This window comes from Ovis canadensis, chromosome 4 (genome assembly GCF_042477335.2).
Source record: "Ovis canadensis isolate MfBH-ARS-UI-01 breed Bighorn chromosome 4, ARS-UI_OviCan_v2, whole genome shotgun sequence".
Lineage (NCBI taxonomy): Eukaryota > Metazoa > Chordata > Mammalia > Artiodactyla > Bovidae > Ovis > Ovis canadensis.
Window position 1 is genome coordinate 66,280,795 of NC_091248.1, and position 12,169 is coordinate 66,292,963.

A 12,169-nucleotide genomic window follows, 5' to 3' on the forward strand; every position below is an offset into this window, starting at 1 on the left:
ACATTTTAGACTATGAAAGACTAAGTCTATTATACAACTATTACTTCAGACTGCGCTCTATTTTGATAAATATTACCTTTAACATGCACATCACCTCAGAAACAATTACATATATATTTTTAACATAGCATTCTAGGCCATAAAATAGAGTCAAAATAATTAACCTTCAGTGCATGACAAACCCATGACAGACCAGTTGACATAATCAAGCTAATCAATTAAAGATTTACCTAATGCTTAGTTCAGAATCATTATTAGACTTTTGAAAATGTGTTTTTAAAAAGGGAATAGATAATTAACACTATTAATTCACTTTCTTCTGGAACCTCAATATGAGAAAACCTGTATTTTAAAGCTAGAAAAAACGATCTAACCAAAAGTGTCATAATTTTATGTATGTTTATATTCTCAATGCTTTCAAAGCCCAATTGTGATGTTTTTAAAAGAAATTAAACAACATGCTTTCATTGAGAGAATTTTTAAAATCTATACAATTCAAGCTAATGAAATATTTTATTATACATAATAAAAGTGTTTTTAAAAAAACATTTCCAGGCCCAGACATCCGCAGGAGTATGTGAGGAAAGGATTCCACTGGAGTATAATAAGCAATAACTGAATTCAATGAAACCACAAATCCACCCTCCCTACAGTAAATACTAACATTTACCACAGGCTTGAAATTCCTGTAGCATCAGTAAATGTATTTTTAAAAATATTACAAACATGCTTACGATGCACAGGAGGATGGGAAAATTCAGACTTCACTGTACACCATATGTTCCCAGCTTCTCTAATTCACAACCAGTAAAGAATCACAAACATCCAAAGAAAGTATTTTAAAATAGTATATGATTCACTGGTAAGTGACTTTTATACTCAAATAAATAGGAAAATTTTCATTTTAACGTCACATTGAATTTCAGTACTTTTCACTCCAAGAAAAAAATAAACTGAGACGTGGTCATGAGTTTAGGATTATATATATTACAATTTGCCTTATAATACATTTGTGGCTTTATGATAAAAATAACTCAGGGACATATGGAATCCAAGCTAATTTGCATAACTGTCACAAGAAAAAAAAAGCATTTAAATGCATTTCTGAAATAAGAATTTTCATTTAATTCAGAATCTCAAAACAGCATTAGACCTTGGCCTTGTTTAAAAAAAGTTCAGTTAAACACTAAGCTAGCTAAATAACCTTCTTGAAAGGTTTAAACATAATTGATATAGAAAATGCTTTCCCTCTAATCTCAATCTTACATAAATGAAAGAGGTGAGGGGGGGAAGGTAGACAATTTCTTTAGCAGCATATATGGCTAAATCCATCAACCACCTTAAACTAGAATGTCCATTATTGACCCCAACAGTTACCCACTTCATAGACCAAAAGACAGCAACTTTAGGGTTATGGTAAGTAAAACATTTTTGAAACAGTTCAAAAACTTTTGACATTAAACTAGAGGAATCATGTCTTCATTGTAAGAAAGAAAGACACAACAGAAAGTAAAAGACATTTAAACTAAACTGATTTTCAATCTTCTCTGAATAAAAGAAATTTAAAAAAAAATGGTTGATTAGCTAAGCTTTGTGCTCTAACCAAACTAATTAAATTACAGTGATTTTAAATGGCAACAGCCCTCTGACTGGGTAGCTTGACAGTTTTGAATACTTTTGCAATGATTTTTTTTTTTTAACTCAAAGACACTAAAATGATCCGGTCATGCAATGTTCATCTTATGCATTCTGCATCTCTTTTCCAATCTTGTAACTAAGGATCTTGTTCCAGTCAATCTTAGTGCGTGTAACTGGCAACTGCCGACGTAAGGCTTTGAAAGTAGTGTCTGACATCGTCTGGTAATTCTCACTGATGGCAGTCTAGAAAAAACAAGTAAAAATCCCAAAATGGTTTTAAAAGCTATTTAAAAGCAGCTAAAAGAAAAAGCTTATAATCATTCTGAATAACTAAATTTAATAAAATGAAATTATAGATTTATTTTCTGTATGTTCTTGTTTTGGATCTATTTTATTATTTCTCTCAGAACAATTTCACAAATTACTATTTGTGAGGAGTAGAAAACATGTCCAATACATAAGTGCTTAAACCCAAGAATGCAGTTTAGAAGCTGATAAAGAAGATATTATAAAAAGCAGGTATAAAATGAACTATGATCTAAGCAGATCACATATAATCTAACTGTTCTGGGAAACACCTCCTATATTAGAATTTCTAGTCAGAAACAAAATAGCCATATAAAATTTTGGTCTACTTTGACCAGTACTCAGAAATTACAGTTGGCTAAAACTAAGTTTTCACTATATTTTAACAAGTCCGCCCTTGAATTATAGTGAAAAAAGACTATCTTATTATGGTGAAATGATGAAAAAGTTCAAGCTTATGACTGAAATTAAAATTTCAGTGCCAATATTTATAAGCAAACATAGATTATATAATATTTTTGAAACTCATACCTGGTATTCATTTTCTGCAGCCTCTACAATCTTTATAAATTCTTTTGCTGTTTGCACCTCATTCTGAATGAAAAACAAAATCAAAAGAAAATAAAATAGTAACTTAAAACTACATCACTATTACTTTTAAATAGGTATGTCAATAGATGTCCAGTTAATGATTTGTTACAATTTAAATAACACAGGTGGAAATTATGACAAAGGGAAAATACTGCAAGATCAACTGTTCTAAATTCCAGGGGAACTAGGCAAAAATGTTTTAAGTCTATAGAATGAGTGTGTTTAGTGTTCCCTGGTTAAAGAAAGTGAAATCTTAGTAATATGTGCTGATGAAAAATTCAATTATAATACTTACAAACATGTCAATGATCATTACAGATAAGTTAGTCACAGATTTCTAATTAATGACTATATGCCAAATACTTACTGAACAATATTCACCACCATAACGATACATTTAAAAAATATTGCCAATTAGAAAAGAGCATATTTTAAAGTTTAAGGTGAATTTTTAGTGTTTAAATATTTTCTGGAAAATTTTGTAAACATTTCAATATAATGTGTCCTTGCATTTTTCCTAATAATAAATGCTAATGGTAAGTGAGACTTTTTAAATAAATAAATGTTAACAAAATTATCTAATATCTTCTTTATATATATTTATATTTATACAATGGGCACATTTTTTTTCTATCCAAAAATAATAAAACAACAAACAAAAATTCTCTGAGATGAAGTGAAAAGGTAATTCCTAAAATAAGCAGCACAAACTGGCATACTAGTCAAGTTTAATTACTACAACCAGATCTTGCACAACTCCAGTCTATAATTTTGCAGGCAAATCTCTCTTAGGAAGAATTGTTACTCAATGTCAAATTACTCAAGACAGTACCAAGTACCCTGTTACAAAAGTAACTTTACATGTATACTCATGACCCAGAACTATATTGAGACTGCCTTATAGAAAATCAGACATCAGTAATTACTTTTCCTGGCAAATCTTGCAAGAATACTATTGAGCAAAAAATCAGAAATCACCTTAGTGCTAACGAAAAACTGAAAGAAACAAAAACAAAAGCAAAGAAAAAAGAAAGAAAACCCCCAAATGCCACAGTTTTCATTTCTTTTCCGGTAGAATCTGGCCTAATACAGTCTCACATGTTTCTTAATATTAAATGCTTTCTTAGAATTAAACAAAAAAATTTGTAAATTTTTGAGTATTAGTAGTTGATGTTTATAATATACTAATGGTTTTAGGTATACAACACAAATGTTTATCAGAAATGTTATTATTAATGTACTAGTAATACCCTTGGGAGAAAAAAATTCCACAAAGACACAGTTGTATCTGCAATGAAAAGAATGTGTGAAAGAACTTTGCAAGAAAAAAAAAGTTAAAAATTTCTAGAATTTGAAAGCTGAACTTTAAAAAACTTCATTAAATCATAATCCAAATAGAGGGGAAAAAAATACAACAGGGCTTAAAAGTTAAAGTACAGGATCACAGACCTTAGTTTGAGAGCTAAAATCATAAAACTCTTAGAAGAAAACACTGGAGTAAATCTTCATGATCCTGGGTTAGGTGATGGTTTCTATTAATATTCCAAAATCACAAGTTATAAAAGAAAAACAAACTCAACCACATCAAAACCAGTTACTTCTGTTTTGCAAATGATACTACCAAGAAAGTCAAAAGACAGACAGAATTTGTATCTTGTAAATCATGTATTTGACACATGACTTGTATCAGGATACATAAGCAACAATTACAACAAAAAAAAAATACAAATAACTAATCAAAAAATAGACAAAAGATCTGAAAAGCCATTTTTCCAAAGAAGCTATTCAAATGACCAATAAATACACAAAAATAGGCCCAATATCATTATCCATCAGGAAAATATAAGTAAAAATCACAATAAGGTACGATCAATACTAACTAGGATAGCTATAACAAAACAGGTAGACAAGTTTTGGTGAGGATGTGGAAAAACTACAATTGATAGGAAGTAAAATAGTTCAGCCACTTTGGAAGCAGTCTGGCAGTTTCTCAAAAGGCTTGACCAACCTAAAGCCACCACCCTGTATATACTGAAGAGAAATTAAAACAATTTCTACACAAAAAATGGTGCATGAAGGTTCACAGCACAAAAAGTGAAAAGGAAGACACATGTCCATCAACTTATAAATACATAATGGTATATGGGTTATTATTTGGCAATAAAAAGGACAGAAACACTGACACCTCTCTCACAGGGTGAACCTTGAAAATATCGTGCTAGGTAAAAAAAAGCCTATCACAAAAAAACACATATTGTAGGATTCCATTTATATAAAATGTCCAGAACAGGAAAATCCATAGAGTTAGAAAGTAGATTCATTGTGGATTAGGGTTGAGAGGGGCCTGGGGGAAGGGCTGGTAGTAGGGAATAGGAATGACTGCTAACAGGTACACTGGGTTTTTGGAGGACGAAAATGTTGTAAAAAAGATTGTGGTGACTGTTGTATAACCCTGTTAATATACTACAAATAAATAAATTTTATACTTTAAATGGGTGAACCAAATGATGAAATATATCTCTTTGAACAAAGCTGCTTAAAAAAAAAGTTAGGTACCAATTTCTAAGTACTTACCATCTTTCCTCTATCTGAAAACACTTAAATCTGAAGCAGAAATACTACTTTAAATGTTAATTCCAAAACTGTTATGGTTTGATAGTAGTATTAGGTTGTTTAACTTTTATTTGGGAATTAATTACTTACAGACACAGTTAGGGAATCTTGTATATCTTTATGACTCACTAGTTGAACATTACCATCTTCATAATAATGAACCTATTAGAAAAAGAAATTACAGAGACCACACTTCAGGAGTTATCAAGATCCTCACGGGTTCAACAATCCCACCAATGCAGATGACTACCGATTTCGGCTCTAACCCAGGCTTCTCTGGTGAGCTCGTGACCTTTTAAACTTCAGTGAGCATCTTACTGCCTTCAAGCTAGTGAGGAACTAGGCAGCAATTCCTGCAGTTACTCACGCAAGCCCTCCACTGACTGGACTGTGGGACATTTTACCTCACAGGTCCTCTACCAGTATCTAAACACAAGATTTCCAAAATTGAACTCACAATGTTCTCTCCCAACACCAGTCATCTGTATATTTCCACTAAGGCAATGGCATCCCACTCCAGTACTCTTGCCTGGAAAATCCCATGGACAGAGGAGCCTGGTAGGCTGCAGTCCACGGGGTTGCTAAGAGTCAGACATGACTGAGCGACTTCACTTTCATTTTCATGCACTGGAGAAGGCGATGGCAACCCACTCCAGTGTTCTTGCCTGGAGAATCCCAGGACGGGGAAGCCTGGTGGGCTGCCATCTATGGGGTCGCACAGAGTCGGACACGACTGAAGCGACTTAGCAGCAGCAGCAGCATTTGACTCCTCAAATCCAAAGACATGAATTTACTCATTAACATTAATATAGACGACTGCTACTACAGGAGGTTACAGAAACATAAAGCTTTTTAAAAGACAATTCTTGACCTCATATTTCAACACAACATAGTAACAGGTACGTACAAAATACATTAGCAATACTCCAGACTCTCTCTGAAACTTAAAAGGACTTCGGAAAAGAGGTGACATTGTTCTTAGGTTTAGTAAAATGAGTATAACGGACTAGGGAGATGAACCAACTAAGCTTAGAGAAGAGTATACTTTAGAAAGGCCTACAGGTACCTAGGACCGGCATGTGTGAGTTTGAGGAGGAAGAGGAGTGGCTGATAGAATACACAGTTAGGGGACAAGACAACAGCAGGCCTTGTATGCTATGCAGTATTGTCTGGAATATCTAATAGGGGAATGTACCAATAAAATGGTTTCAAGTGACAAGTAACATATCCAGATTTAAATTTTTAAAAAAATCACCTTTCTGATGGCAATGTAAAAAAACAGACTGTGTGCATTAATTGTTCAGTCGTGTCTGACTCTGCGACCCCATGGACTGCAGCCTGCCAAGCTCCTCTGTCCACGGCATTCTCCAGGCAAGACTATTGGAGTGGGTTGCCATTCCCCTCTCCAAGCAATCTTTCCAATCCAGGGACTAAACCCAGGTCTCTTGCATTGCAGGCAGATTCTTTACCATCTGAGCCACCAGGGAAGCGCTAAAATGGATTAGGCGATGACAAAGGCTCCAGCAAATCAACAAAACAATGTAAACATTATATGCTAGGCATCATGTTAAGTGCTGAAGATAGCACCAGACAATCCTTATTCTTAACAAGCTTTAGCCCAACAGGAGCACCATCTCAGAAATTATGCAGGTGAGAGCTACTGAGGTCTGACTGAAGGAAAGAATAATGTCAACAATAACAGGTAACATTTATTAACACTTTATGTCTGGCTCTGTTCTAACCACTTTGCCCATATTAACTCATTTTCAAACTGTATGAGCTATTCCATTATTGCTATTTTTCTTCCTTTTTTTTTCTCTTAGCTGATGAGGAAATAAAAGTTTAAATGACTTCCTGATGTTACTCAACTGACAGAGCTGGGGATTCAAACTCAGGCAATCTGGTTTCAGAATCCATGTTCGTAACTTCTATTCTTTAGCCCTTAAGGGACAGTTACATCAAGACATAAACGTAATAGGACATAAGACTAGAAATAATATATTCTGGAGTCAAATGATAGAGCAGTGTGTTTCATCCAACTTTATTCCTTTATGGCTCTTAGCGTAATATCTTTCATGATAGTTTCATGATATAATAAATGTTACTGTATAAATAAGTGAACCAAGAAGAGACCAGTCAGTATTTCTCCGTAACTTATTTAATAATATTTATATTCAAATCCTCTCAGTTATTAGATTTCTTCTACATAAACATTTGAGCTTACATTGAGTCAGTTCTAGTGGGTTTCACATAAGTGAAATATGAGTACAGAAGATACTTAAGATATAGGTCACAGGTACATGTATTAATATACATACTTATACATCTACACACACACATATATTAATATTATACTTCATTCAACTCCACCCCAATTTTAAAGAACAGAACAACTCAACTCAGAAGATGCTTGGATGACCAAATTGTATGAAGAGCAGACCAAATGGCAGCATCTAGTTTTAGCTATGTTTTCAGAGTCTGCCCACCACCCCTGTAGGGAATGAACTATAAGGTTATTTAAAAGATAAAATCAGCACTACTTTTTTTCCCCATTACCTCTGAACAAAGATCTGGGAAAGAAATAGCTACTGAGTACTATGAAAATATAAACATATGCATTAGTTGCTTCTCTGCTCAGAATCATCTAGACATCAGCAAACTAATTTATTTCATACCTGAATTTTCAAGATGCCAACCACTTGAGTGGTTGAAGGAGTGATTGTAAACTTCCACTCTGACCTCCAACGACCATTCCTTAAAAATAAAAACAGCAGCTGTAAATAAGGTAGGGAAAATAATTTGAATAAATTTTAAATTATTTAAATTCCAGACTTAAATTTACGCTACATAATGACAGAGTGTGGGGGATGGATGATTTTTTTAATCACTGAAATATTCAAAAGAATCAAGAGGTTAAGTTTAGTTATAAGCTACATTTAATTTAATCTTCACCTGACTGATAAGGATCTACATAATGGATGCAATTTCAAAATTTAAGGCTTAAAATACAGTTCAAAACTACATCAATTTTCTCAATTATGCCTTAATTAAGAAAAAATTGAATAAATATTCAGATTATCAAGGGCTTTCACAAGTTTACCATCCACTGAATGATACTAAGTACCATAGTTTTAAAAGAATGGATGGCAGTTCAACATTCTTAGGGAGATTTTGATATTTGGAAAGAGAAGGGTTATAAGCATCAGATTTTTTTTCTTTCCTATTTTAGATTTAGTTTCCAAATAACAGGTACAACATCCTCCTCCTAGATTTCAAAATGATTTTTGGTATAAAAATTGGTACAGATTAATGGTAGGAAACTGCGACATTACAAACAAGCAACAAGCATGTTATTTATTTTTGTCTCTCAGATAACGGGTGTTATTTTTTCCTGACAGCTTTTTTGTAGCAACTTCTTCTCTTTCAACTTCTATTTTCTCTTTGCATACTAAAGACGTATCCATATGTAAACTTAACAGTTCTTTTTTTAAACAATATGTAAATACTCACAGAGCTAATGGTTCACTATACTGGCTTTGCTACAGAATTATTTCTGGGTTCCCTTCAGTAGTCTTGCAATCTGACCAATCACAAAAACCTACAGTATGATAGTACTCTCAAACCTAAGATCAACACTTATTTGAGAAGTACTATAATTAGAACAAAGCATATGTTCTAATAAAAATAAAAGACAACTTTATAACATGTTCTGATTTTGAGTGACTCAATTCAGTCATTTTGGAAAAAGAATTTAGATCTATTCATTTTAATTTCATGATTCCAAAAGAGGTTATTCCTTTTATCTAGGTATTTGTATCAACAACTAGTGAGGTCTAAGCATACACAATTCTGACTTATAATGGCAATATGCACAAATCACCACTGATTATGAAAAGGAAAAAAAAAATTCCAAATCAAGCAATGGTACCACTTTGAGAGCTGTTTCAAAAGATCCTTCCAAAGCCATTAAGATCTTCACGACCAAGATAATCACAATGGCGTGATCACTCACCTAGAGCCAGACATCCTGGAATGTGAAGTCAAGTGGGCCTTAGAAAGCATCACTACCAACAAAGCTTAGTGGAGGTGATGGAGTTCCAGTTGAGTTATTTCAAATCCTGAAAGATGATGCTGTGAAAGTGCTACACTCAATATGCCAACACATTTGGGAAACTCAGCAATGGCCACAGGACTGGAAAAGGTCAGTTTTCATTCCAATCCCAAAGAAAGGCAATGCCAAAGAACGCTCAAACTACCGCACAACTGCACTCATCTCACATGCTAGTAAAGTAATGCTCAAAATTCTCCAAACCAGGCTTCAGCAGTATGTGAACCGTGAACTTCCAGATGTTCACGCTGGTTTTAGAAAAGGCAGAGGAACCAGAGATCAAATTGCCAACATCCGCTCGATCATGGAAAAAGCAAGAGAGTTCCAGAAAAACATTTACTTCTGCCTTATTGACTATGCCAAAGCCTTTGACTGTGTGGATCACAATAAACTGTGGAAAATTCTGAAAGAGATGGGAATACCAGACCATCTGACCTGTCTCTTGAGAAACCTATATGCAGGTCAGGAAGCAACAGTTAGAACTGGACATGGAACAACAGACTGGTTCCAAATAGGAAAAGGAGTACGTTAAGGATGTATATTGTCACCCTGCTTATTTAATTTATATGCAGAGTACATCATGAGAAATGCTGGACTGGAGGAAACACAAGCTGGAATCAAGAGTGCCGGAAGAAATATCAATAACCTCAGATATGCAGATGACACCACCCTTATGGCAGAAAATGAAGAGGAACTAAAAAGCCTCTTGATGAAAGTGAAAGAGGAGAGTGACAAAGCTGGCCTAAAGTTCAACACTCAGAAAACTAAGAGCATGGCATCCAGTCCCATCACTTCATGGGAAATAGATGGGGAAACAGTGTAAACAGTGTCAGACTTTATCTTTTTGGGCTCCAAAATCACTGCAGATGGTGATTACAGCCATGAAATTAAAAGACGCTTACTCCTTGGAAGAGAAGTTATGACCAACCTAGATAGCATATTGAAACGCAGAGACATTTCTTTGCCAACAAAGGTCTGTTTAGTCAAGGCTATGGTTTTTCCAGTGGTCATGTAGGGATGTGAGAATCGGACTGTGAAGAAAGCTGAGCACTGAAGAATTGATGCTTTTGAACTGTGGTATTGGAGAAGACTCTTGAGAGTCCCTTGGACTGCAAGGAGATCCACCAGTCCATTCTAAAGGATATCAGTTCTGGGTGTTCTTTGGAAGGAATGATGCTAAAGCTGAAACTCCAGTACTTTGGCCACCTCATGTGAAGAGTTGACTCACTGGAAAAGACTCTGACGCTGGGAGGGATTGGGGGCAGGAGAAGAAGGGGACGACAGAGGATGAGATGGCTGGAGTATGAGTGAACTCTGGGAGATGGTGATGGACAGGGAGGCCTGGCGTGCTGCGATTCATGGGGTCGCAAAGAGTCGGACACGACTGGGTGACTGAACTGAACTGAACTGAACAGTATATTGCACTGTGTAGACAGTGCCCTTTCATCAATGGAGTAAACAGCCAAGATTTCTTAGCCTTTGCTTATATTCTTCCCTTCTCTTCTATTAATGTTTTAATTACAAATGTGAATTTATTCAACAACCATTTATTAAGCCCCCAATACTGCTGGATGTTAGCAAAACAGTAGAGACCAAGAAAAGAATATCTCTAGTGAAATCTAAGAAATGTCCATGACTAGAATCTTCTGATTTTTATTCTATCTGTATCTGAGGTGAACTGAAGTAATTTTATTGTACCAAAATATTTAGATTTTAGTGAGGATATTGCGATATGTGATGTCTAGTACTTTAGAATGTAATATAAAATTATCTTTTCCAAAAAGTGGAAGTCATTTTATTTTAGCTTCAATAATATAATGTTCACAGTGGTTTAGAAAAAAATTTAGATAGATATGTGAAGTGAAACAGACTAGACAATTCAAGAACATCATTTTCATTTTATATATGTTGACACAAACTGTATTTCTGAAAACTAGCAAATTTACTATATTTATAAACTAGTAACTTTACTATAACACCTCTCAATATATTTTAAACTAAAACTGAGTAATGAGTCCAAATCTCAACAAGACTGCTTTCATTATAAGTATCCTGGCACAAAGAGCATAAATTAATAGTGATTTTGTGAAGATTTATTTCTTAAGATACCAGTAAATCAATGCGACAAGTTTTTAGGCCTAAAATGGACAAAATACATTTATATCAAGGCCATACAAGTAAGTTAATACAACAGAACTTTTAGGAAACTTCAGCTTGTCAAGAAGGCATATATCTACAAATTGAATTGATTTTCCTTCAGTGATAATGGATCTGCTTTCCTCCAAATGTTCCTGTAACCTTACATTTATTTCTGTGATGGTTAAGCAGTAGAGCAACCTTGGACCACAGATAAAACTGATCCACAGGGGTTACTGATACATGCTATTGGACCTTAAACACACCACCAACCAACTTGGCTAACAAGTCAAAGACTAAAATACTTCGGGTAAATACTATAAGCATACTTACTCTGAGGGCTTAGCATGTAGTATCAAAAAATGGGGATAAAAGTAAAGATTTCATTCAATTTCGAACTTACAAAGTCTTGGAGGGCCACAGAATTTTATAATAGGAGAGATCTAAGAAATAGGATTGTCTAAGAATAAAAAGGCCCAACAACTTGATTAATAAAGGTCTAATATGAATAGGACGTCCTGGTGGCTCAGACGGTAAAGTGTCTGCCTATAATACAGGAGATCAGGGTTTGATCCCTGGGTCGGGAAGATCTTCTGAAGAAGGAAATGGCAACCCACTCCAGTATTCTTGCTTGGGAAATTCCATGGATGGAGGTGCCTGGTAGGCTGCAGTCCATGGAGTCACTCAATCGGACATGACTGAGTAACTTCATTTCCACTTTCAAGATGAGTAGGGAAAACCAGTATTTTGGATAGCTGGACTTGTACAAGGCATAAT

At 34.6% G+C, this 12,169-nt stretch overlaps 1 protein-coding gene across 1 annotated transcript in view; it reads right to left on the bottom strand.

Annotated features, from left to right (window-relative positions):
• Nucleotides 1-494: 494 nt before the first annotated feature.
• CAPZA2 (capping actin protein of muscle Z-line subunit alpha 2) overlaps nucleotides 495-12,169 on the bottom strand; it is a 58,113-nt gene continuing 46,438 nt past the window's right edge. Inside the window, exons 7-10 of the mRNA XM_069587957.1 lie at nucleotides 7,824-7,902; nucleotides 5,239-5,310; nucleotides 2,476-2,538; nucleotides 495-1,881 (exon numbers count right to left, since the gene is read on the bottom strand). Coding sequence (XP_069444058.1) covers nucleotides 1,741-1,881; nucleotides 2,476-2,538; nucleotides 5,239-5,310; nucleotides 7,824-7,902 — 355 coding nt within the window. The 3' untranslated portion in view covers nucleotides 495-1,740. The remainder of the gene's footprint in view (nucleotides 1,882-2,475; nucleotides 2,539-5,238; nucleotides 5,311-7,823; nucleotides 7,903-12,169) is intronic.